The sequence below is a fragment of the Perissodus microlepis genome, chromosome 7 (genome assembly GCF_051167445.1).
Source record: "Perissodus microlepis isolate ML-2025 ecotype Zambia chromosome 7, ASM5116744v1, whole genome shotgun sequence".
In the NCBI taxonomy this organism is placed as follows: Eukaryota; Metazoa; Chordata; class Actinopteri; order Cichliformes; family Cichlidae; genus Perissodus; species Perissodus microlepis.
In genome coordinates, this window is record NC_140467.1 from 58,192,439 (window position 1) to 58,219,018 (window position 26,580).

A 26,580-nucleotide genomic window follows, 5' to 3' on the forward strand; every position below is an offset into this window, starting at 1 on the left:
CAACCTCCTAACACAACCATTCTATTCACACACAAAATCTACTAAGTCACAGAGAGTCAGAAGCAGCCTCAGCTGGCCAGGGAGCTGCCCTTTTGTAATTGGCTTACTGCGCCCAGATCAGCTAATAGATGTATGCCAATTAAGTTTGAATGGGCCAATAGTTGGAAGCTCTACACCTGGAAGACGAGAGAAACAACAGCGCCACTTATTGTGGCATAAAACAGCCAACCCCCGGGCCTCGGACCGGTATCGGTCCGTGAGTCGTTTGGTACCGGGCCGCGAGAGTTGAGGCTCAGGCGTGAAATGTATAGTTTTCAGGGTTTTTATCGGTTTTCAGCGTTATTTTGTTATCGTTTTGATCGTTAACTCGGTTTTCCTGGGTCTTTTCACGTGTGTTATGAATAAATCTTCTTTTTTTCGGTACCGGTACTAGTTTTATTTTGTTGTATTTATCCGCGACACCTTAAAGGCCGGTCCGTGAAAATATTGTCGGGCATAAACCGGTCCGTGGCGCAAAAAAGGTTGGGGACCGCTGGCATAAAACATAGGCTTTCAAAACCTCAGCTAATTTGAATAACTGACAGGTACAACCACGTGATCTAAGAGGTTGGAGTTGGACTGACTTGTTAAGGAGAAAGATCTTTATTTTCATGAGTAAGTTTTTTTTTAATGTATTTGCTAAATAAAACACATTATGGTAGAAAAGAGAGGATGGATTATATGGATTATATGGATAGAAAGAGGGGACACTTTTTAGTAGCGTATAGTTTAAGGTAAATAATCATCCAAACGGTACAATTAATATATTGATATTAATATTATTATTTCCTCTACTTGTAGGCCTATCAGAAATAAGAAGCTTGCAGAACAGTGGAAGCTTTTACTTTGAAAGAGGTGACTCCTCCTACCCCTCCTGAGGATGGCAGGAGGGGCACTTTCTTAAAGGCGTAACTGTTTTTCGCAGGACACCGTGTGCTCTTAAAATCCGGAACTCGTGATCGTTCCCGTTGAGTGATCGTCCACAGAGGTAGTTTACTCGCAGCTGTGGGCTTTAACAGAAAAACGGCAGCCGGCTCCACACGCCGCGGAGGTATTATGCTCTTCAGGCTATGAGATATCAGGAGTCATGGCGGGTTGGCACCGGGTAACTGCCTTCTGTGTCGGGCTTTTATTAATGCTGTTGTCGGCACCCAGCTCCGAGAAACCGGCGGGGAAATGTCTCGGCGAAAAGCCTCGTCCATCCCCAAAACCCCCGGTCGTCCTCAGTAAGTGTTTCCTTCATCAATTTATTCCTTAGTTTGTCTTCTGTTGCCAAATAGTTGCACAACTTGCTGTCGTCCGTCAGTTAGCTAATCGGCAGCTGGCGATTTCGAAAGGAGACCAAACTCCATTTAAAGGGGGTCAAATTTAAGTTCTCCTGATGTTTATCAGCCATCATGTTAACTTAAAAATAATTCTGTATTTATCATATTACTACTTGGCAAGTCTTCAATTCGGCTACAACATATTACACATAAGTCAATTCATTTTGAACTTTTGTAAATGTTTGGCCTGTTGTTGTGGTTGTCATCAGCTGCCAAAACAGAAATCCTCGTGTGTGCATCTCGGTGTTCAAGACTCTCTTATGATCAGATAATATGATGTTTCATTATTTTAGCCGTGCTGTATCAAAATAAACTCTAAAACACGTTCCCACAATAAATGCAGAGTTAAAATTTGCTTTCAAGTGAGGCGTCCTTAAATTGTTGGATTCTTGAACGAGGGTTGGTTCGATTTGCATAAGAAATAAGAAAGCGGCTATCTTCATCTATCTGAAAACAAAAAAAGACATATAGCTGTACTGCTGTGGACAAGACTGACTGATTAACGTTATTTGAGGAAAGATTTCAACCTGCCAGCTGTGTCTGTGCCTGTGTTAAAGGGTAATTGTTTACAGCTCAGTCATCAGGTCATATGACAGAACGCGACTCTTCAGCTCAACAGCCAATCAGCTCCTCCAGACGCTGAGGGAGTCTCTCCTCACACCTTTCTGGGCCATGTAACCTTTAGGAGTGACTTTAAAATAAATAAGAATAAAAAACGAAATGGGTTTTACTTCAAAATCTCATTTTTCATTTCATGTTTTATACTTGTTTGGCTGTACTGTAGACTTTTTTTTTTTTTATACAGAATGGAAAGCACAGGTGTAGTGACTTGTGTTTTATTCAGCTGAAACCTTCCCTGACTTCTGAATATAGCATAGCTTGTTAAGAGTTATAATTACATCTGTACACATTACAAGTACTATGTCCGGCATTAAAAATGCCATAGCTGACAGACAGGTAGGAGTATATTAGAAAGGAAAAAAAGAGCGTAGTGGAAAAAGGAGAAAGATGAGGATAAGGGACAAAGCGCCAACTGCTGCATTTTTGATTTAAAAACACAAACGGCACTTGAAAGAGAGAAGGGGAAAAATAAAAATAGATATGATCGTGTGAGTGTCACGAAACTCATTTTATGAGGAAGAGAAAAAGCCACAATGCCAGAGGCAGAGAGGCCCAGGAGACCCGGGCCATTTGTTCCACCCTCCTCGCCCTGATGCCAAGGGGCAAGAGCCCCACACTATCGGAGGAAACTGGGAGTTGACTCCTCCAGAGGCCGGCCATGCCATCATGAGCTGATGATGATCCCAAGGACGAGTGATTTTCAAGACACATCTGTATCTGCAGCCTCTGGCGCCCCAGTAGTTCTTGTTCGGATTTTTGTCAGAAGGGAATTTTTGCTTCCTTCTTGATACATATTACAGTCTCACACAATCACTCAGCTTTGCTGTTTCTGATTCAGATTCTGTGCTAATTTGAAGTAGTCCCAGTTTCTGTGTGGTTTACAAAATCACTTACTGCAAGCACCATATTGGTTTTTTGGGGACTTCTCCTGACAGATCATGTGTCCTACATGACAGCTGCTGACATCTGGCTGAAGCCATGAGTTGTTTTTGTTTTTTTGTTTTTTTTGCAACTCTGTTTTTAGATTTTATTTTTCCTCATTTATTTAACCAGTGGGTCATCCGCCTTGGTCAGTTGTGGCTTGCTTCACACAAACTGCAGTTTTCCCCCTTAACGTCCACCCGTGTGGAACCTGTGTGCGGAGACTGAGCGTCCCTTTGACAGAAGTCTTTAAAGGATTTATTTGTATTCTACTTCATGGACTAAAATAAAAGTACAGTTCACATGGTGTCCACCTATAGTTTTGATTAAAGTGTCACTGGGGAAGTTCTGGGAAGGTTTTTGGAGTATGGGAACAGTAATACAAACTCCTCAACTGCTTCAGACCAAAGGCTGAATTGCAGCTGAATGTCTAAAGCATGTTTTTAAAATGATTGTACAGTCAGATGTGCTGCATGCATGATGAGACTGACTACTCTGCTGGATTCATGGCTTCCTAACTGATGCCTAATGCCAGATTAAATTTCTGCAGTTCATCCACTCCTCCACTGGCTTCTTGGGATTTAGAGTAATTTGCACAGCTTCTATATGGTTACATAAGTGCATGTTAATAGTCTAAAGGCTAAGTGCTGATCAATGTCCCTGATAAGTGAATCATTGCTAATGTTGCTCGTTGCAGTTCCAGGAGATCTGGGAAACCAGCTGGAGGCGATGCTGGACAAACCCACTGTGGTCCATTACATCTGCTACAAGAAGACTGACACATACTTCACACTGTGGCTCAACCTGGAGCTGCTGGTGCCTGTAGCCATAGATTGCTGGATAGACAACATTAGGTGGGTGTCGGTGCCTGAATTTGTCACGTGAAGAAGAGAAAAGTGCTGTTTGTCAGTCGCTGAATTAATTACCATTAACCAAGTTGCACCTTTTTAAATTACTAGTCTTCATTGATTGTAAAAAATATAAAATCTTAATGTGCTGTTTTTTTGGTGGAGAAATGCTGAGGTGCCAATACCTGGATAAGATAGTCCTCCCCTTTATCAACAAGGTCTAGAGGATAACAAAGTGCAATCTGCTCAAAAATATCAGGAATTGAGTAAACCTGTACTTTAGTGCAGTTATAAGAATGATAAAGTAAAACATCTGGAGAGAGACGTATAAGACAAATTCTTACTCTAGTCCTACTTTGGACTCGGATTGACTAATCTGGGTTGACTAAATCGATCATGGGAATTTTAACCTGACTTTCTTTGCGCTGGAATTTATTTTCACAAAGTATGAGCTTTTATTTTGAAATCAAAGCAATGGGAATAGATCGGTTCTCACGTGACTGAATGATTTTCTGCAAGCAGCACATTTGTACTGCAGCTTTACCAGGTTTTCAAGGGGTGATTGTATCCCATTATTGTGGCTCTGTGGCTTCAGATCATGCCAATACCACTTTGCATCTCTGCTGTAGAGATCCCTGGAAAAGAAGTGCTTATATTTGCCAATGTTGTTAGTGATCTTCACTTACTGTCATTTCAGTTTTGTTGGAAAACTCCTTATTTACCCACATTTCCACAAAGGGATGGAAACTGCTGAAGGAGTCAGTCCTACAGACACATAACAGAATTATTAACTGGAAATACCCCAACGTAAAATGTTAGTTCGGGTTACAGCAGGGTACCTCCACTCGTTGCCTCTATAGTACAATGTAATGGCAGATTTCACTCAAATAAGGAACATGACCAAATGTAGCTATAGCATTTAAAGCTTGGCATGTTCTCAGATGCTCATTTCTGCTTTTCATACCAAACATCTTTACTTTCATCTGCGTTGTATATCTACAAACCGCACATGTGGAAGTTGTTGTCACACATAAATAACAAGAAGGTGGAATAACGGAGACCTAAAACGAGAAGTGTTTCTGTTGCCTCGTAAAGGGTGCGTGTGTGTGTGTCTTTGGTTGACCACAGATGCAGAACTGAGATAAATTGAATATTGCAAACTTGTGTGTGCAGGCTGATCTACAACCAGACCACACACACCACCTCTTCCCCACCAGGTGTGGACATCCGCGTCCCTGGGTTTGGGAAGACCTTCTCAGTGGAGTACCTGGATCCAAGCAAACGCAGTGTGGGTGGGTTAAATGCTCACATTTTTAACTGATGTCCTCTCACTGGGACCAGATTTTGTTGCTGATCAAATTTACCCTGATACCATATTTAATGCTTAATGTTTTCTCGTGTGTGTGTGTGTTGCAGGAATGTATTTCTTCAGTATAGTGCAGGCACTGGTAGACTGGGGTTACACCAGAGATGATGATGTCAGAGGAGCACCCTATGATTGGAGGAAAGCGCCCAGTAAGCTACCACACTTGAAAAACCAGGCGGAAACATGGCCAGAAGTGGTGCATATTTAAATTTAAATAAATAAAAAAAATAAAAAACCACAAAACTGACGAGGGTAACAGGTGTATTTCATATATTTACCAGAACTGCTTTACTCCAACGGGGTCAAATTTCCTTTTACATCCATGCCCAAAGTGCTTGAAGTGAGCGTGTCATGCAAACCGACGTCCACTGTTTATTTTTGAGCAGGTGTCTTTAAAAAAGATCCCTCATTTCTGTCTTTCCTCCATAGGACACTTTTGTTGTTGTTGTTGTTGCCCATTGTGATATAAGAACAGGCCAAGCATTCACCTCAGCTCGACTGGCGCTCTCGAATTTCCAAATTGGAAACTGCAGTCTGCCTTCTTATATTCTAAGTCTAACTGTACCAGAATGGAGTGAAGCCACCACCAGCTCATTTGTATTTCAGTCCACAGTCTGTTAGAAACAAGGCTGTTCAGGCGTGATGACCTGTGGTATCTTGGACATGTGATATTTCAACTAGCTTATTACACAAGCATTAAAGATCTATATGCAGCAAGCTGTTTTGCAGCAGCACATGAGTGACTCCTCAATATTTGGTTGGCCAGGACTTTCCTTAGTTTTCTAATGAACTAGTCTTATGAGGTGATTGCATAACTCTTGACATGCATCTCTTGACTGGAACAGAAGGACATATAAAGCACAGTAGCCAGTATTTTGAAGAACATGTTCGTGCTATAAAGCAGCTGACACATTTGTCATGCACTGCATTTCTGCTTTCATGCCCTGAGCATAAAAAGGAAGGTTTAAGTCTTCCATGATGGCTTTGTCTCTTGAAAAAGTAGACTTGTGTAGAAATGGATGTGAGAAAATTGATTAAACAGTGAGGGCTGACTGGGTTTTCTTGAGTGTTCTTCTCATACTAAAGATTTGCCATCTAATTTTATTTGTTTGACAGTCGTGAATGTCATAACGTTTTGTGTGTGTCATCATCGGCTCTCGTGTCTTCGTCAGATGAGAATAAAGATTATTTCTTGGCGCTGCAAAAGATGATTGAAGAGATGGTGGAGAAGGCTGGAGAGCCCGTGGTGCTCATCGCGCACAGCATGGGCAACCTGTACACTCTGTACTTCCTCAACCAGCAGCCACAGGCTTGGAAAGATCGGTACATCAAGGCTTTCGTCTCTCTCGGAGCGCCGTGGGCCGGCGTAGTGAAGACCTTACGTGTGGTCATCTCTGGTAAGAGACGAACCATTACAAAAAAAAGTACTGATATACATGTTGTTGACTGCCCGGCATAGTCACAAACTCTGTGCCTCGGCACCAGAATACTGTGAACAGAACATTTTTGGATCAGACATGCTTTAAAAAAAAAAAAAGTCTCATAATTGGCTTATTTGTGCATAAAATTAAAACAGAGGTTCACAGTGTAAAAACTGAGTAAAATCAGTCGTCTCCAGTTAATGTAACGTAGAGAGGTTGTTTAAACATTTACCTCATTCATAGTTAGTTCTATGCAAAATATATCATATGTATAATTAATGCTGAACTGTAGCATCTTAATCACAATTATCAGACATTTGCTGCTTTAATTGGCCAAAGATTCAGACTGAGAATCCCAGCTGAGCACCAAATTGAGGGCCCTCAAAACTACATCAGCAAAATGTAGTTTGACTGGTTTCTCTCTAATTGCAGATGCAGTCTTCAAATTAAAAACGTGTGGAACATGAAGATGAATAACATCTTTGCATGCTAATCTAGAAATTTTTTGCATTTTTGGAAATGCAATGATCAGCTAGAAAAATATTAGTTAAGTCCATCTTTGTGTAATCTTCAAACACTAAAACATTTTTTGTCAAATAAATGTCTGGTTTTACAAAGGATATTAGGCTGCAACTGAATTTTACAGGCCAGTGTATTGGTTTATTAATGTCAGACCAAATCTAAAATCCACACCGGAGTTTACAGGAATTTAAAATTCTCTGCGACAGCAGTCTTCCACTTTTTGCTCTCCGCTAGCCTACTCGAGAAATGTTCACCAAACTAAAACTGAAACTGACAACAAATATTTGAAATAAAATATCTTCTGCAAGAGCATCCTGACCAAGAGACTGAGGACTGCGGCATATATCAGGTGTTTGCCAGGACATGCTTCCCGTTTCTAAGTCACCACTCAACAAAAGCTTTAGCTATCTTTCAATTCTCCATCCTTTATTTCTGTTCCACTTTCTAGGTGATAATAACCGCATCCCAGTGATCAGCCCGCTCAGGATTCGCTCCCAGCAACGTTCTGCTGTCTCCACCAACTGGCTGTTTCCCTTTGTCCGCTCCTGGCCCAAAGATAAGGTGTGTGTTTGTTTAAATGGGAATTAATTTTTCCTTCTATGTCAACATAAACTTATTCCTGACACATTAGAGCAGCCTTACAGCAATGGTTGGTGATGTAGTTTTAGATTTAAGAAAGCTGTTGAACAGTAAGCTGTCACTTCATGCCGAGCTGTACGTCTGTACCCACCCAGTAAACACTTCTGTTTGCTGCAGCATTGTGGCAGCTTCACCATTGTATTGGTATGAGGAAGCCACACAGCCTGAAGCAGAAAAGCAGTTTCTGTTTCAATACACACTACCCAAAGTCTAGTGTGTCTTATTTGTGCTGGTGACTAGGGATGGGTATCGAAAACCGGTTCTTGTTGAGAACCGGTTCCCACTGTTTCAATTCTTTGGAATTGTTTGACATTTTTGCAAACGATTCCCTTATCGATTCCAGTCGCCCCGAATGACGTCACCACGTTGCGGAACGTCATTTACCTGGCAGGAAATACGGCGCCTAAGCGGCTTAAACGCTCAAAAGTTTGGTCATACTTTACGAGAACGGATGACAACAGGGCAACTTGCAATACTTGCAAAGTAGATATTTCATTTAACGGAGGAAACACTACGAATATGCAAAAGCATTTGCTCACAAAACACGCGATGACCTTAAATGAATGTCGTGTTTTTAAATTCCGCTCTGGACTCGTGAATCTCAACCCAGCAGCAGCGGTAACGTTTGCACGTCCTCTCCCGTTAATGCGGCAGGTAAATAATCAACAACAGTGCATATTATGTTAGCGCGATCTGCCTTATTACAAAACCTGCCATTACTGTGCATTTAGGTGACCGTGATGAGAGAGACAGACAGAGTCTGGCTCAGATACTGGCAGTTGTCGCTGCAGTCTAACGGTAGCGTCTCCTTTCAGGCCAGGATAGACGAATGTCACCGAGCAGTGACTAAGTTTGTGGTCAAAGGCTTGAACCCATTTGCCACAGCAGATGATTTTCGGTAAGTGAATGTGTTTAATTGTAGGCAGGAACATTACTGAATATTCTTGTGTAATTGCTACAGAATAATTTATGTTATACTTTGTTATTGCTACAGAAGAATATTTATTTTATTATTTTACATTTACATTTTTTTTTTTTCCTGGGGACCCTGTGACACCCCATTGAAGAGCCGTAGGCTGGATCTCTTAAGATCTCACTGTTGGGTTTGTAAGGCCATGTTACTCCTAAATTTCTATCTTGTTCAAAGAGAAGATATAAAACAAAGTTCTAAGCTAATCGACCTTAGTGTTCTCCTTTTTTAAAAAGAATCGATAAGAGAATCAATAAAGAATCGAATCGTTAAACAGAATCGAAAATGGAATCGGAATCGTGAAAATCTTATCAATACCCATCCCTACTGGTGACCACTGAACATAACTTTACTTTAGATAATGCTTCAAAAGTGCCCAGAGGTATTACATGATGGCACCTCTACAAAGCCTTTGGTTTAAAGGTAGAGGAGGTAAAGGCCTTTTTTTCAGGTCATTCATGAGCTGATGGGTTGCACCAGTGTAAATATAAATGTGCAAAGGTATTTGAGCAGAGTCCAAGAATAAATATGAAGCAGACATAAATATAAGTCCACATTAAGCGAAGGGATTTGTCAAGATACGCATCAGGAGCCTCTCTATGTACATTTTTGCACAGCGAGCCAAGAGAAAGTGGGGAGTATCAGATCAAAGATGGGGTAAATTAAAACAAAAAATTGGAATACTGTTGGCGGTTTTATTGCACTTTTGGCACCATTAAGCTGGGATGGCTCACAAACAGAATATGATCATCAGAGGTAACCAAATCAAGTGTTTCCACCTCCAGGTCTTTGTGCAGACACCTACCGCCAACTACACTGTGCAGGACTACCATCGCCTCTACTCTGACATCAATTTTGAGGACGGCTGGATGATGCAGCAGGACACAGAATCGCTGGTGGCTGACTTCACACCCCCCGGCGTGCCTGTCCACTGTCTGTACGGTGTAGGCATTTCCACTCCTGAAGCATTTCAGTACTCAGAAAAGTTCCCAGACGTAGAGCCCACAGTGTTGACCGGCGAGGGGGACGGGACGGTAAACCTGTACAGTGCCCTCCAGTGCAAACGCTGGATAGGAAAGCAGAAGCAGCCTGTGACGTTGGTCGAACTTCCACAAAATGAGCACGTTGACATGCTGCTCAATGTGACAACTGTGGACTATATTAAGAAAGTGGTGTTTTCTCCGTGATGCTGGCTGGCAGGCAGACTGCTCTGTTTGCCTTACACTGACACGCGGCGCAAGACGGGAACTGACGTCTCACCTGTCTGAACAATGATTGCCAAATATTCCCCATTTATGCCACAATGCTCAAGGAAAGCATTACGGTTGTTTAGGACAAATGCAGGTTGATTTTTTTTTTTTTTTTTTTTTTTTTTTTTTTTTTTTATAGCTGTTACTCTAAAGTCTACATGCAAAGAGTTAAACTCTTTGCATGTAGACTTGCATGTGCTTTAATAAAATGAGCGATGTTTTGATCTTGAATGAGATTTCTGAACTCTGACTGTATTGTGGTAAAATTGTAACTAGTTAAAGCATATACTGAATTTATAGCCTTTTCATTCCAGCTGATTTTTTTTTTAATATAAATCCTGCCTTTTTTCAAAATTTCATTTTAGCTGTATATCGCTGGTTGTTAGGATTCATGTTACAAAAAGTGCGTGCTGAAAGATTAGACTCATACACATCAGATTTTTAGGTTTCAAAGATGGTTGAATTTGATATCTTCTTGGACTAAAGACTTCTCCTTTCCCTGATTTAAGCCTTCAAACTGTTCCTGAGGGAAGATGACACACTATTGGTCATAAGATGGAGTTTATATCTACTAAATGGACTTTAATGTTTTTAATCTTTTTAACTGATTAGTGATTTAATTTGTAAAACCTAGGAGTTTTATCAGTGAAACTTATCGATTGGGTCTCATGAGGACAACTTTTTTGGCTTACAAAACTCATAAAGTGGCCAAAGCAACATAAAAGCTACCCTAAAGCTCAGATTTACCAATCAAAAAACTCTTTGAGGCTGCATGTAAGGCAGAAAGTCAACTGAAGAATCAGTGCAGTCTAGACACCGGCCCGTAGGACACATGCTGCTCTTGCCATCCTGCTAGTATGGGGTTATCTTATCATTTAAAGGTTGCACTTCTGCCGAATGCTAGAAGTATTTCTGGTTTAAACTTTAAATTTATCTGTATCAGATCAGTGGGTACCTCAAGGCACTTCACACTGGAAAGTCAGAAAAATAGAAGTCCAATAATCAGACAATCCTTGATGAGCAAGCATTGGATGACAGTGGAGAGGAAGAAATCCCTGTTTAACAGGAAGAAGGCTCCAGGTTAGGTTTGCAAAAGCCATGATTTGGCTTAGAATAAAACTTTTTTTTTTTTTTTCTCAGGTCTTACCTTCGTTTACTCAGACAAACACTAGGAGTCTCACACACATGACACTGACTTCATAACTGATTGTTTACATTTGTGGGTTTAAACTTTACTCTGTGCAGACCTATCAAAGGGTCTGTTTTGGGTTTCTCTCAGAGGGTGAGCCCAACCTGGGCTGACAAGTCTGGGGAAGAGGGCCCCCTTCTTACTGTGTCTGCTACTGATCACACTGAATGCCATCATTTAAAGAGCTGATGCTTTTTTTGAAATGCTAAGATGGTTTGTTCAGGACAAAGATTTTAATAAATCCTAAGACTTTTGTATATATCAGGACAGAATGATTCAATAAATTAGTTCTTGACACCAGATTTCATGCTCTGAAGCTTAATTACAGCCACCGGGGGACGACTCAAGACCATGAGATGGATTTTTCTTTTGTGGATGTGAAAAGTTCAAAATCGGACAGTCTGTTCTGACGTGACTGTATTGTGCCATGCTGCCCCTCACCGGGCCAGACCAAGATGATCTACTTACTCACGTGCTGCCTTCTATTCATTAAATTCTTTCAAATATTTGCAGTGAATCCCTCTTGTATACCTTACTCTAAAGCTCTCTGTTTTATTTTCTCCATGTATGGATGTCGTATAGGAAGATTAGGACTATGTGAATTATATGATCAAGTCAGGCACACACAACCTTTGCTCTAACCACAGGAAGCCCCAATATTTCTGTTTGCCAGGGGGAGCCAATCAAAAATGTTGTACAAAAACAGGGAGCTAAAATAAAATAAAAAAAAGGCTCAACTTTAAGAGAACTTCACTTTGACTTCATTCAATATGTGAAATCTAGATTTTGGCATTTAAACTTCTTGAATATGAGTGAAACCAGTCGCTGAATTCCTTCCACTGTTCTGGTAAAACGTACAGCTGTGACACTTGAGGTTTCTATGCTGACAAAATCCACAACTTCCCTTCAGCGATTCAGTCATGCATATGCCATAATTCTTCAGCGCTCTCACCACTGTCCCATACGTAATGGAAAAATACAAAAGAAGTAACGTCTTTATTTAAATACATAAAACATTTCAATACTTTTGCAGTTAGCTGTGATTGTGTTCGTTGGGGCGTTTCAGGAGTTTTTAAAAGGACATTTAAAATGTTAGCAATTCAGTGAACACTGGAGTCAGAGCTGAGGTAACGAGTCTTCCTCCTATCTGTGCAAAGACAACATCAGCTTTACTCCATTAGTTACTTCATGTTTTAGGATTCCAGAGGAAAGCGGAAAGTCTTGTTTCCCGTCCTGCAGCGAAGCTCCGAGCAGTCCAGCCTCAACACAAATGGTCCGTCTTCGTGGTCGTCTACTAGACTCTACAACATGTTAAAAAAATAAAACAAATTCAGTTACATCTACTGCAGCTGGGCTAAAGAACCTGTGCTCTAATTTTGTAAAACAGAGTTTGATAACTCCAAAATGAAGGAAACTCTGGGTCTTCTCCTCCAGAAAGAACTCAGGATTCTGTTAACCAAACCTGCTTGCTGTCGGGTTTTCTTCAACCCGAGTTTCTCTGAGCTCCCCTCTCATCAAGCCTGAAGCAGCTGACTAAAGTAACACCTTTTCATTTGTATGTTGATATTAAAGCACATACCAGAACAACTTATTTCACACATGACCAAGGACACACAGATCTTTGGACACGTTTGGATTAATTTTCCAAAACTCTAAAACTCTGTGGCATTACGGCAGCTCAAACAATTACACTACATAACTGAAATTTTCCCCGTTTAAATGAAGCATATTTAAAATACAGGATTACACTATAGTATAGGGCAGGGATAGCTCAGTAGGTAGAGTGGCGGCCCCATGATCAGAAGGTCGGGGGTTCGACTCCACTGAACGGCTACCCTGAGGTACCCCTGAGCAAGGTACCGTCCCTACACACTGCTCCCCGGGCGCTGCATTGGTGGCTGCCCACTGCTTCACTGGGTGAATGGGTTAAATGCAGAGGAACTATTTCCCTATGGGGACTAACACACACACTTTACACTTTACTTTACACATCCAATTTTATCTTATCAATAAGTAACTGTGAATCCTCGTTTTATCCGAGCTTCACTGATAACCTGTGAAAAGCCAGACTGCTGACCAATCCTTGTTTAGCAGATCCTTTACAGTGAAAGACAACGAGCTGACAATAAAGTAACAAAAATGAAGAGAAACTGATTTTGTGTAACTACTGCTTGGCCACTACAGGTTTTCATATCCCTGTCTGGGTATAAAGTGCCATTTCTCACAGACAGGAAATGAAAACGGTATATCAGCACTGATGTGTGACCCACTATTATCATAGTTTTAAGAATAATTCAAAAACATTTCAGTCAGAGTGTTTCTTATCTGAGATATACTGAGTTTATTAATCTCACCTGGACTCGGTTTGCTATGACAAGCAGTCTGGGCCCTTAAAATCAACTAAAGAACTACCAAAGATCTAACAAATTAGGAGGAACAAAGAAATCATATAAAGATAATACAAACAGATGTCAGTGCTGGGATTTAGGATTTAGGAAAAATCACAAGTTGTCCGAGTACCTGCAGCTCCTGCATGCACTCCTCCATCTGCACTGTCTGGTCTCCCACACACCAGGCCAGACTCACGTGGAAGGATGGATCCTATGAAACACATTAAGGAACATTATAGCCTCTTTCAGTGCTTTTTTTCTAAAGATGAGATGATAAAATGATTTTTTTTTTTAAATTTGCTGTTTGTTCTCTGATGTGTCATATTAAAGTCTCTGCTTGGTATCTGTGTTTAACACCACGCCTGCCCTTCGATCAGAATGAAGAGGCCGGTGCAACATAGAAGAACATCGCGCTCACTAATCAGGATCCTGCATTTAATGTGGCATTACAAGTTCTACTACATTCAAAATCATCACACAATAGCTGGTAATGCTGCAGATTTGTTTGTGTGTTTAACTGACCTTGTAGAAAGTCTCCAGGCGAAACTCTGTCATCGTCCTGTCAACAGCTCGGATCAGATCCAACAACTGAGCATGCCCAGTTGACACTTCCATCCCCAGAAATGTCCTGCAGGCAAAACACACACACACACAGAAACTGGAGCAGCATACTTTTTGGCAGCAGATCTGAACAGTCTGTGCAACAATGACAATATGTGTAAAGTATGAGGACAGTTACACATCTAGTTTGATGATATACTAAATGTTATGTTTTCCCCTAGCTGGCTGACCTGGGGTGGTTTTTATTTCCTTGTTGAGGAACGCAGCTGTGAGCTGCAGCAAGAGTGCCGCTAACTAAGTCACATATTTTGACTTTCAGCTGTCCAGGATCGATGTCTGTCCACCTTCAAGTTTAGAAGGAACGCTTCTTTAAACATTTGCTTTCGCAATCTAATCTTTGTTACTTGCACAGTCAGCTCTTTACTTCTAACGTTCACAGACATCTAAACGTTTATCCTAAAATCTACACGATCTCACAATCAACACCGAACCACGTGGAAGCGCTTCTGTGCAATTTTGTGGCTTTGTCTCGAACAAAGCTCAGCATGCATGTTTTATCAGTACACATGTCAGTGAGCAGGTGTGAATATGCTGAAGCTGTGTAACGGTCCAAATACTTACAGTCTGACTTCTGTTCGGATTTAAAACTCAACTGTACCTCGTTTTCTCTGCATTAGAGTACACGCGCAGTCTCCCTGCCGAGCACACGAACCTGGCGATGAGCAATACAACCAGAATAAGTGTCACCAGAGTTATAGATAACTGCATTTTTCTGCACACTGTTTCCTTTATTTTTTCCTCTTTTTACCATCTGGTCTTGTGATTTTAGATTTTTAAATGTTAAAACTCTTTTGCATCTTATAAAATAATGCCACCTTACTTACCATTACATTAGTGTTGTCACAATACCAGAATTTCTCACTTTGAAAGCTTGACATTTGAAGCCGGGAAAATGCAATAAAACTTCTGATTTTTATTAAAATTAAGTATATTATAGCTGTGCCATGACAACAAGGTTCATTTTATCGTATTAGCACCAACATAACAAACTGCTATTAGACTAAAAATTTGTCAGTCACAAATCATTAACCCATGAGTGGGCTTATTTAATACAGCTGATAATCCTATATTTGACACATAGATTGACCTAGATTTATAAAATCAACAATTTCTTACTCAATCTGAACCAAAATGAGTGACTGAGTCCATAAACTCAGCAGGGAAGTGTTTACAGAAGTCTGTTTTCCCATACACTTCTAAAGGACCTGAGTCTTTTCCCCCCACAGTTATCGCCATCTAGTGGCCTAAAGATTGAATGCGGGTTTTTAGGCACTCCGCACTGGCTTCACTTCTCCTATACAGAAGTGTGGCCATGTTTATTTTTATTTTTTTTAACCATCTGTGATCAAATTCACACAAAAGCTTCTTGGGGATGAAGCCAACACAGAGATGCCAAAAGCTGCAGTCCCTCCAATGGCCACTTGAGGGTGGCTACAAAAGCAAGCCAACACCCACTGAGTCCCGCGTTAAAATACCCAACTTCAGAGATCAAATCTAGATGTTTACAGTGTGGTACACAAAATGTTTTTGACTCTACAAATTATATTTTCAACTTATTTAATAAGTCATTCATCTGGGTTTTGTTAAGGTTTAAAGTTAAGAGTTTGCCGAAAACTAAACATGAGGCTTTAAGAAAAAGCAGAGCTGGACTCTACATTAAAAAAATATAGCTCTCTTTTTGACATCACTGAAGTAAATAATTAATCCATATTGTTATAATAAATTAAAAAAACAAAACATAAAACAACCTTTTGCAGCCTGTAAGACTTGACTTGAGGCTCTGTGTGAACGGCTGGATCCAGTGGTGTCTGAGCACCACTGTCTGGGACAGGCTGAGGTGGAACTCATCCTGCGCAGTAAAAACCACACCCCGGGCACATGCTGCCGAGAGAATCCCATCCAACAGCTCCCCAAACTCCTCTTCAGGATGATCTGAGGAGACAGAGAGCAAAGCAGGCACAAGGTGAGAAATCAAGACGTGATCTTCATTGACCGGTCGCTTGCTGTACACAATGACTGCCTTACATGGGAAATAAACGTAGCTAGCCCAGTTTCCTCTTTCATGCTTGAAGGAGCGGATGCGTCCACCATGAAGAGAGCTGTCTTCAGTCTGTGAGTCCACCTCATCTGGAAACATGGCCAACACACAGCCAGGGAGAGGCAGTCTGCAGAAAGCACAGCCAGGATGGAGTCATTCTTTTTACCCAACATGCTTTAATATAATTTATATTTTCCTCAGCTGTGATGTAAAGAATTCTGGGCGTCCTGGGAAACGCGGGATTTCTCACTCAACGGTCACTTTTGTTATTGCTTGATTGAACAATTATTTGTTCCATTTTAAGTTATTCTATCTGAAAATTTTGTATCAGCCTTGTAAAGATGGAGTTATGTTTTCTCACCTTTTGTTTGCGTGAAAAATCCAAAGATAGACACCTGAAAATCTTGCTTGACAAAGAAAAGCATCAAATCCTCACAAGTAAAAAGTGGAAAAATAGCAGTTACGTAATTATTTTAAAAAGTTCATAGTATTCAATTATGAAATCTTTTTGGTTTTTGTTCACTGTTTATGATTTCTATAGGTATTACTGACCTTCACAGTTTATGTAGTTAGGTTAGTTTGGTGCCAATGACGAGAACTTCAGTTTTTATGACTATTCAATTTGAGAAAGTTGCAGGGAAACCAGGTTATGATCTCATGGGGCAAACAAAGAGGCAGGTGGATAGGACAGGTTTGACATAACATTTATTTATTTTTCCCTTTACTTCACATTTTATAGATTGCCCGTTGCCTATACTGTTTTATTCTGTTATATATTTATTTATAGTTTGGGCAGGTTTGGTCTTCCGTAGCTTAGCTATATCACCAACGCTAACACCCGAGAGAGGGTTACACAGCCATGAGACACACCTTGATTTGGGGCTCTCTTCCTCAGTTTTGTGTTTCTTCCTCGTTGGCAAACCATCATCTTCCTCTTGGCACTTTCGGCAGGTAGTTTCACTCTGATTTTTCGCTCCTTCAGCTTCACCGCCAGCCTCACCGTCCTCCTCCGAGCTGCTGCTGCTGTAGCCAACCAACATTTTAAACTACCTGATATTCCGCCACATTATTTAAAATAAGAGATCAACTTACGGGAGCTCATATAACATTTTAAACCATGCACATAAGAAAGGTGCCTGCCTTCCAGCGCCTTCTGCGCTTCACTTCCGATATAAACAACCTGTTGTAACCATAGATTAGGTTCCGGTGTAACATAACGCCTGCTGTAAATCAGTTCCCCTTTCGATGGTTTGTGGATTAAAGAAAATGTGTATATACTGTATCAGCTGTGTATCTTATGTGTATTAATGCAGTGTGAGCTATTCGGAACAAAATATACCAAGTTTAAAAGAGCCATTTAGAAAATATTTTTTTTCCTTTTTTTTCTATTCTTTAAAGTATAGATACGGAACAGGGATAATTTCTTTTTTTTGCTAAATCTTACATTAAAGCCTTCACACACTGGGCTCTATACTTGTGTGTGTGCGTGCGTGCGAGCATGCCAATTAACTCATGCTTTATTCATGTTCCCGTGCGCGCGGGCAGAGGCTCAGTAGCTAGTCGATACCAGGCTAGCAACTTCTAACAAAATGCACATCTTTCCGTGAGCCGCGAGGATGCCCTAGGAGTCGGACGCACGTTTACGTGAAATGATGCTGTTTGCGGGGCTGATGGTGAAATCGCGGGAGAATTTCCGCGTGTTTTAATGAGCCGCAAATCACATTTTTTTCGCCCCCCCGAAGCCACAGCGCTTGAACAAGAGAGCATCCGAGCACCTTTTTGCGGATGTGAGGAAGGGACCCAGCGCTTTTTATGGGGAACAGCTAGCCTACGATCATACAGAGAATACTCAGCAGGCTTGACTGGACACTCCGGGTATGTAAACCTGGCATTTTCCCATCGTTGTTTACATGAAGGGCTCGTATAACTAGCGTGTCGCTGTTGCTGCTACCTGGCTCTTATTTTGCTGTGACTAGCCTGCTATTCTCCATCGTAAGGTCCTGTGGATGCGTTAGCAAGTGGCTAGGCTAGGTAGCTAAGCTAACCTGGTTACAGTGATCTTCGCCTGGAGACGAGAAACATTATGATGCGCAGACGCTGCTTTCCACTTTTTACCGTGAGTCGTTGGGCATTTAGTTTCGTACATAGAGAGGGGAGGGGACTTCACCGCCACTATTATACCATTTAAATAAAAGCCGGCTCTAATCTTTGCGATCTAAGTCTGTATGTTAATGAGTTCACTTGCTGCTGCTTTCATAGACGTTGCATATCTTCAAACACACTGTTTACAGCCTAATTGCGCTGGCCTCACCTTGACCAGTATCACTGATCTCGTTTGCATTTCCATGAATATATGCTTTTTGAAGAATGAATGTAAGTGAAGGTCTAATGATGACTGCAATGAGAGAAAGTGCCCACACGTGTAGTTACCCGCACAGTCTGTCATTCACCTGTTTTAAACCTAACATTAAAAGCTTTGCTTCTCTAAAATCTACAGTGATCGCCGAACCTAGTGCAAGAAGCTCACACAAGCAAATGAGCAGTTTTTACTGAGCAGATATTGCCCCATCACAGATGGACTCATAAAGCTCATCCCGTTTTCTGCTCGAACATCTACAGTTTGCCAAAGGATTTCACGATCCAAAGTTTGGACATATCTAATGATTGCTGTAAAGTTTTAGCTTCATATAGCAAATAATTTAAGATTTTCACACTTTGAAATCTGAGGCAATGTTTGAACACAAATGGCTAAAAACTATTGAAGATAAAAGCCTGATATTTTTCCAGCTTTTCTTACCATAAAAGAGAATCAGGAACTGTAATTTGGGACAGTGGTATAAAAAATGTCTCGCTTGTTAAATATGAAAACCAATTCAAGCAGACCTGTAAAGTCTCATATTTGAGCCCTTCTCCTCCTCCTCCTCCTCCACCCTTTCATTTGCCTCGATCTCACCCTCCTCCGTCACAACAACACTCTGCATGTTTTCCTTCACTAAATCCATGAAGCTCCCTTGAGGTCTTCCTTTTCTCCTGCCTGCAGCTCCATCATCAATGCCCGGTATATCCTCTATCTCTCCTCTGCATATGTCCATACCATCTCAGCCTTGCCCCTCTAACTTCTCTCTCCAAACTGCTCAACCCTATCTGCCCCTCTGATGTACTCATTTCTGGTGTAGGTCTGGCTTTAAATTTTTGGTTAAACATATAAAGACTGAACAGATTGTTCAGTCTGGGTGTAGGGCTGGAATCATTAGCTTAAAAACATTATTATCATTACTGAATGCCAGTTGCAGTGTTTGTTATAACCCACTTTAATTCTGTTTTTATACAGATACCACCTGAAGGCAAAGAATAAAGTGAAAGTAGTTGATTTACCTTTACTTCTTCACACACCTGGTCATCTTGGCACCTGGCTGTTTTCTCACCTGCATCTCCACCAAGCAGCCTTTGCATTCCGGTGCCAGCTGCAGACATGGAGTGAGTTTATGTTTCATTTCTCCTTCACAAACACAGAAGCTTTTAGCTTGTACTTTGAAATACCTGTTGCTCTCCCTCTCTTCCTGCAGTTGGGCCACACCAGCTGCCAAGCTCAATCCTTACACTCGAGCCCGCATGACAGAAGCCTGGCAGCAGCATGCAGTTGCACCACCTCAGGTTGTCCACACCATCCCTCCGGGTGCTGAGAACGCATTGGGCTGTGCTGTGTATGGTATCGTACTGCAGCCAGACACTACGTCGCTACAGCAGCATGGACAGCAGAGCCAGCATGGACAGCAACACAGTGGGAGTCAGCAGCATGTAGGTGGGCAGCACAGTCAGCAGCAGCAGCACCCTGCCCAGGCCCAGCAGACGTCCCTTCAGGTTGGGACAGAGGGAGGACACAAGTGTGGGGCTTGTGGACATGATATCTCCCACCTGGCAAACCCACATGAACATCAGTGCATGGTGACTCAGGACAGGTCATTCCAGTGCACTCAGTGCATGAAAATTTTCCACCAGGCAACAGACTTGCTGGAGCACCAGTGTGTTCAGGTGGAGCAGAAGCCGTTTGTGTGCGGGGTGTGTAAGATGGGCTTCTCCCTGCTCACTTCTCTCGCCCAGCACCACACATCGCACAACAGCACCAACCCAATGAAATGTTCAATATGTGAGAAGACCTACCGGCCTGGCTCTTCTGGCAGCGCTACACCGAACTCCTCGAGCAGCTCCCAGCAGCCCAGCAGTGATGGGGCGTCAGCCAGCAGCAGCTCGTCCATTCTGCCGTTCCCCTCGGCCCGAGACCGGCCCTACAAATGTTCCGTGTGCCAGAAAGGCTTCAAACACCTCTCAGAACTCACGCGGCACGAGAGGGTTCACACGGGGGAAAAGCCCTTCAAATGTGACACGTGCGACAAAGCCTTCAGCCAGTCGTCACACCTGCAGCACCACCAGCGAACACACAGCAACGAACGTCCATTCAAGTGTGCTGTCTGTGAAAAGAGCTTCAAGCACCGCTCCCACTTGGTGCGCCACATGTACGTGCACTCGGGTGAGCACTTGTTCAAATGCAACTTATGTGAACTGCACTTCAAAGAGTCTTCAGAGCTCCTTCACCACCCTTGCCACCCGCAGGGTTCTCGGCCGTTTCGCTGTGCCACCTGCGGTAAGGGTTTCAAGCGGCCATCTGACCTTCGCCAGCACGAGCGCACACACTCAGAGGAGCGTCCGTTCCACTGTGACGAGTGTCAGATGAGTTTCAAGCAGCAGTATGCACTGGTGCGCCACAGCCGCACTCATAAAGACCCCACAGACCGCCCATTCAAATGCAATCTGTGCGACAAGGGCTTCATGCAGCCCTCTCACCTCCTCTACCACCAGCACGTCCACGGCATGGACAACTTGTTCAAGTGCGCCTCATGCCAGAAGGAGTTCAGCCAGTCAGGAGAGCTGCTCAGGCACAAGTGCGGGGAGTCGTCCAACAACTCGCCTGACAAGCCATACAAGTGTGACGTTTGCGGCAAAGGCTACAAGAAGAGTTCCACGTTACAGCGTCATCAAAACTCGCACTGCCAGGAGAAGCCCCTCAAGTGCTCGCTCTGCGACCGCCGCTTCCTGTCCTCTTCAGAGTTTGTGCAGCATCGCTGCGACCCATCGCGGGAAAAGCCACTGAAGTGCCCTGACTGTGAGAAACGTTTCAAGTACTCCTCGGACCTGAACCGACACCGACGCGTGCATACAGGCGAAAAACCGTACAAGTGCGGTCATTGCAATAAGGGCTTCAAACAACGCGAGCACTTGACCAAACACCAGAGCACGCACTCCAGAGAGGGTCAGTTCAAGTGTGTTTGGTGCGGAGAGCGTTTCAGTGACTTGGGCTCCTTGCAGGACCACACAGTGCAGCACACAGCTGATGGAGGGGGTTACCCTGTGCCCCAGTGCATATAAACCCTTGACTTCTTAGTTTGAACTTTTGTCTGTCCCTTCTGGGCTATTTATTCAGCCTAACGTTAACCACACTTTCAGGAGAGTCCTGAATTGTTGTATTCATTCCAACAGTGCTACATCGGGGTTTTGTTGCTCTGCTAATCCGCCCAGTTAATGTTACTCCAAGTCTTGTCATTCCATAAAAACTGAACATTTTTTTGTCTCTTCTTAAATCTGGTCCTTATTTTAATAAACCCAACCCTTACCACAACCACGTAACTCCCAGGAACAAGTGCCATATTGCAGGTTGATCTAGCAGATCCACCCTAATTTCCTCCCCTCAGAAATGAGCAGAATCAGAATAAGAAGCAACCCTGTTACGTCGGTAAAAAGTAAGACAGGATTTGTTGTTTTTAAAACAGTTTGGTAGGATGTTTAAAAGAGTATTGAGTAAATCATTCAGGCTGAGTCGCAACCTTTAGTATCCACTAAAGTGGAGTCCTCTTGTTTTTCTTCTTCTTCTCCCCTCTTGCTACTATAGCCCTTTTCAAACATGGGATGCAAAGCATTCCATTAAGGTGATAGCAGATTGTCATTCAGGCATAGGTCATATTTATGTTATTGGCGCCCATGGTCTCATTCAGACATGCATCAGACCTACTATGGTACTCGTGCAAAATCTTTTCATACCTCGAGAAAAAAAGCTTGAGTGTCGTCAGTATTGACTCCAGACTTTAGATTCTTTTCTCTGTGTGCGCTGCAGCAGAGAGATGTTTCTTCTGAAATTGAAAAAGCAGAAGAGCATCACAGAGGAATTATTTAACTATAATTCTAGAAACTAGAATTTGACTTAAAGAGATCAAATGTTTTGTACACAATGAACTGAGGAATTCAGGAACTCATGTGTGTAATCTCAGTTAACGTGTCCACTTGTCCTGTATCGAAACTGATACTTAAGAGTTTACGAGGTCTGATCTTGTAGGACTGCCATTGCGACTTTTACATAAAAGTGACCCGAGTGCTCATTTACATGAAGTTTACTCATTTCGATGGTGTCAGTTTAACGGAAAAAACTGCATGTCTGCAATGGGTTTGTGATGATTGCTCTTGGCCTCCCTTCAGTTTCTCTCCCTCTCATTATTCCCTACATCTTTCCTCTGCTTCCTGCTCTTCCTGACTCAGCCTGTCACTGTTTAGTATCAGAAGTTTGCAAAGTGTGACTTTCCATACCGCCCTCCAAGACACGCATGCACTCACTTTAATATCTTTGGGTAAAGAGTGGTCTGAAATGCTTTGGGTATCCTTAACCTCCATTTTTATTTTTACTCTTCTTATTAAAGAAGTGGCCAGTGAACGCCTCATTTTACACCAATTAGCAATAACATAGCAGCCAAAGGTGTTGACCCAGTGTGTTGGAACAAATTCAATCCACAGAAGCACCACAGGCCCCCAAAGATCTGCTGCCAATGTCAGAGCTTTTTTTGGCACCACGAGAGGCTCTAATGCAATATTAGGCTGGCAGTTTTAATGTTATGGCTGATCGGTGTATGTGAAGTGAAACGGCATTAGGGATTTGGGAATGCGTTGTCCTACGGTTAAATAATTCTATGTGTGAACAGTATAAAGCTACACCCTGTGGTGTGTAGACTAATCAGCCAGCCCAAATTTAAGTCTGCAAAAGCTCTAGCTGTTCTAATCCTTCAATACAGAAAAATATATTTCACACTAATGTACTATTCCTGCAGAGGTCAGTGCTGTTGTGCATTTAAGTGTCAAAGTCTCTCATCCTCATCCTGTATATAACTCTGGATGTGTGGGTGTGCTTAGCCAGATGAGTCGGAAATGTCTTTCTTATGAAAATAGGTATTGAAGAGCTGTTTTTGTATTCTTGCTACTTTTTACCACGTGAAATGTTATGAAAAATGCTTTTTTCTTTTTTGTTTTGTATTTCGTTTTCATTTTTGTAGTCCATGTAGTGACTGTGCCAGTGCGTCGCGAGGAGTCTCAAAGAGAAATCCGCACATAAGTCTGAATGCGTGAATGTAAACGGTGTTCTGTCAAACAGGGAAATTCAGACTGAAGTGAATTGTAGTAGAATTGTTTCAACCAACCTGCCTTTTTCTATTTCTTTGTTATTACTGTTGTTGTTACTAACTGTACTGGTCTTTGTGAGAGCTGTTTCTGCAGGACTGTCCTGCAGCATGTGTTGAATAATTTCCACGGTTTGAAAGACCTGTTAAATCTGTTTGTCCTGCTACGTACGACGTCGTGTCTGTCAGGGTGGGTTTATTACCAGAGAGATTGGCTCCTTCCTCTCCTCTGAAAGCTATGAGATTGTAGTTGTGCTAAAGGGTCCTGGAACACCAGTTAGTTTACATGTTGGCTGTGAACGCCGTGAATGCTCGATTCATGGTTTGAGTGCAGTATTGAAAAGAACCGAGTACACACTGAGGAGACAGAAGTAACTTTATTTTTTTAAATTCTAGCTTGCAGTTCTTTTCTTTTTGTTTTCGCCTTAAAAGTGGGGCCGCGGTGCCTCTCTGCCTCATCTACTCCTTTCTGTTTCTATCCACCATCATCATTATTATTATTATCATTAATTATTTTTTTACTTTTATGAATCTGGTATTGAACGATGTTCAGAACAAGGTGGATTTGAGGTTTAAAAAACAAAAGTACTGTAAGTTGTTTGTTTCTTGTTTTTTTTTTTTTTTTTTAAATTAATGTTATTTGAATTGATATGAATATCTGTATTCCTGGAGGGAGAGACCAGGGCCTTGGGGTAGGTGTGCCACAGCTTTGGAAATGCAGAATTACTATGACACACACACACATCAGGAATCACTGGGGCTGGGTTCATATTTTGCCAAGAAACGCAAGTGTGCAAGGACTAGTTGATCGGTGCTGACACATTATTAGATGTGTATAATAGAAAATAGTTGCTCAAGTTGCAGAATAAGGACCTCACTTATGTGTATTATTAATAATAATAATAATAATAACAATAACAACAACGTACAAATGTATGTTCAAAGCCAAAGATTAACCTAATGTCAGCCAGGCAGCACTGTTACAGTGATTAGTACTCCTGACCTTGGCTGCCTGGATGCATTATTTTATTTCTTTTTTGTTCATTTTTTATGTCGTAGAGTACTGTTTGGGTCGGACCAAAAGTTACAGTGAGGAAATCTTCAAAATCAAGGGGGGTGGGTGGGTTTTTAAAAATTTGTCGTATCTGATGAGCAAACAGGGGAAAACATTTTGTACAAGCACAAATGATTACCCCCTACCCTCCTGCAGTGAAAGGCCAGTAAAGGCACCAGTTAACCCACCCGTTGTTTTCTGTTTCCTTTTCAGTTCCAATAAATAACCCCGTCAGACCCTGGTGTCTCTTGCTCTCTGCATGCTTGCCGTGTTAGTTCCTGTGTTTCTGTCTTTGGGAACCGGTGTCACCAAGCCCTTCCTCCACACAGCGCCATTCCCTCCGATATCATTTCTTATTTCTTTTTTTCCCTTTTTTTTTTGTCCAACCCCTCCCTCCCAAATTGTACTGTAGTTCATGTGAATGATGTTGAAAACAAACCTTTGAAAAGAAAAAAACTTTGTGGCGACATACAGTACGTGTACATTCATGCTAAGATTATCTGTATGTATGTAGCATTCAATTACAAACGGCACTAACAAATAAAACTTTTTTTCCATTTATAAATCTATAAGATTAATGAAGTTATTTGGTAAATGGCCTGTATTTGTATAGTGCTTTACTTAGTCCCTAAGGACCCCAAAGTGTTTTACACTACATTCAGTCATTCACCCATTCACACACACATTCCACACACTGGTGATGGCAAGCTACATTGTAGCCACAGCCCAAAGCCCATCAGTATTTTGGAACTAAAGCCTTCCTGGAATTCGCACGTTCACCTCGTTAGATACCGAGAAGCCCTTCGACTGTGTCAAAACCTGTATACGTCCATCTGAAAACAGTTTTTCTTAGTTAAAATAAAAATCTGAAATCCAGTATGTCAGATTATTAGACCATTTCATTTCAATTACCATTCAGACATTACAAATTTTATACAATTCTCAGTTTAGTTCAGCACATGCAGCTTCAATCATGGGGAAAACTGCTGACTCGACAGCTGTCCAGATGACGATCATCGATTTGCTGAAACAGCTGGCTGTTTGCAGAGTGCTGTACAGAAGCATATTAACGGTATTATGTACCTTCTACCCTATTATGGTAGGAGACACTCCTGAACCAGAGACGTCAGAGGCGTCTTACCTGGGCCAGGGAGAACAACATCTGGATGTGGACCTCCTCTCAGATGAAGGAACAGAGCGGTAGTGAAGTCCCATGTGAATGTCCTGCACTGTGTGATCATTTGTGGTGTTGTTGGTGGTTGGTCAACTCCAAAGTCAATAGAGTGTCTACCAGGACTTTTTAGAGAAATTCAGTAAAATCTTCTTAAGAGCTTTATGGAGACAGCAATTTCCTTTCAGCTTCTACTCATAATGCCAAAACTGCTACCAAATAGTTTGGTGACCATGTTATTACTGTGCTTGATTGACCAGCCAGTTTACCATCACCTGAACTCCACAGAAACTCCGTGAAGTATTGTCCAGAAGAAAATGAGAAACACCCAACCCAAAAACACAGATGAGCTGAAGGCTCATATCAAAGTAACCTGTAACACCTCAGCAGAGATTGCCTCCATGCCACACTGCACTGATGCAATAATTCATGGTAAAGGAACCCCAACCAAGTACTAAGTGACCACACTTTAGAATTGGAATATTTCTCTATCAGGAATCCTTTTTTGATTAATACTGAATTTCTGATTGTCAATCAATAATAATTAAAATGAAAACAAAAGAAGCCTTGATATGTCTCATGAATATTGAATTCATCCATGAAAATATATGAAATTTACCAGACGTTTTCGGCTTCATTTGTAAAATACTATTTAATATTACGTTTGAAATAGCTGATTTTTTTTTTTCAATCATGTTCTAA

At 41.8% G+C, this 26,580-nt stretch overlaps 3 protein-coding genes across 3 annotated transcripts; 2 read left to right on the top strand and 1 right to left on the bottom strand.

Moving 5' to 3' along the window:
* Window positions 1-927: 927 nt before the first annotated feature.
* pla2g15 (phospholipase A2, group XV) lies at window positions 928-11,628 on the top strand. The gene is made up of 7 exons (XM_084936259.1): window positions 928-1,265; window positions 3,604-3,760; window positions 4,928-5,046; window positions 5,171-5,269; window positions 6,293-6,517; window positions 7,512-7,624; window positions 9,458-11,628. Exons 1-7 carry the CDS (start codon window positions 1,127-1,129, stop codon window positions 9,857-9,859), a joined length of 1,254 nt encoding a protein of 417 aa, XP_084792385.1. The 5' UTR covers window positions 928-1,126; the 3' UTR covers window positions 9,860-11,628.
* A 464-nt stretch (window positions 11,629-12,092) lies between these two features.
* On the bottom strand, window positions 12,093-17,713 carry usb1 (U6 snRNA biogenesis 1). Its single transcript, XM_084936261.1, has 7 exons — window positions 17,031-17,713; window positions 16,148-16,287; window positions 15,871-16,054; window positions 14,721-14,774; window positions 14,024-14,129; window positions 13,632-13,712; window positions 12,093-12,412 (listed from the first exon to the last, which is right to left on the bottom strand). Exons 1-7 carry the CDS (start codon window positions 17,198-17,200, stop codon window positions 12,305-12,307), a joined length of 843 nt encoding a protein of 280 aa, XP_084792387.1. The 5' UTR covers window positions 17,201-17,713; the 3' UTR covers window positions 12,093-12,304.
* Window positions 17,706-25,272, top strand: znf319b (zinc finger protein 319b). The gene is made up of 3 exons (XM_084936258.1): window positions 17,706-18,035; window positions 19,492-19,637; window positions 19,727-25,272. The coding sequence occupies exons 2-3, from the start codon at window positions 19,633-19,635 to the stop codon at window positions 21,582-21,584; spliced, it is 1,863 nt and encodes a 620-aa protein (XP_084792384.1). The 5' UTR covers window positions 17,706-18,035; window positions 19,492-19,632; the 3' UTR covers window positions 21,585-25,272.
* The last annotated feature ends 1,308 nt before the right edge of the window (window positions 25,273-26,580 follow it).

Bases quoted from the DNA above. Each gene is read 5' to 3' on its own strand.
- usb1 (XM_084936261.1), bottom strand. From the start codon at position 17,200: ATGTTGGTTGGCTACAGCAGCAGCAGCTCGGAGGAGGACGGTGAGGCT. The intron at 16,055-16,147 runs GTAAGGCAGTCA...CTGTCTCCTCAG, and splicing joins TAGCTACGTTTATTTCCCAT to ATCATCCTGAAGAGGAGTTT. The intron at 14,775-15,870 runs GTTGTTTTATGT...GCTCATCGCCAG, and splicing joins AGTCTTACAGGCTGCAAAAG to GTTCGTGTGCTCGGCAGGGA.
- pla2g15 (XM_084936259.1), top strand. From the start codon at position 1,127: ATGGCGGGTTGGCACCGGGTAACTGCCTTCTGTGTCGGGCTTTTATTA. The intron at 3,761-4,927 runs GTGGGTGTCGGT...TTGTGTGTGCAG, and splicing joins TGCTGGATAGACAACATTAG to GCTGATCTACAACCAGACCA. The intron at 5,270-6,292 runs GTAAGCTACCAC...TGTCTTCGTCAG, and splicing joins TGATTGGAGGAAAGCGCCCA to ATGAGAATAAAGATTATTTC.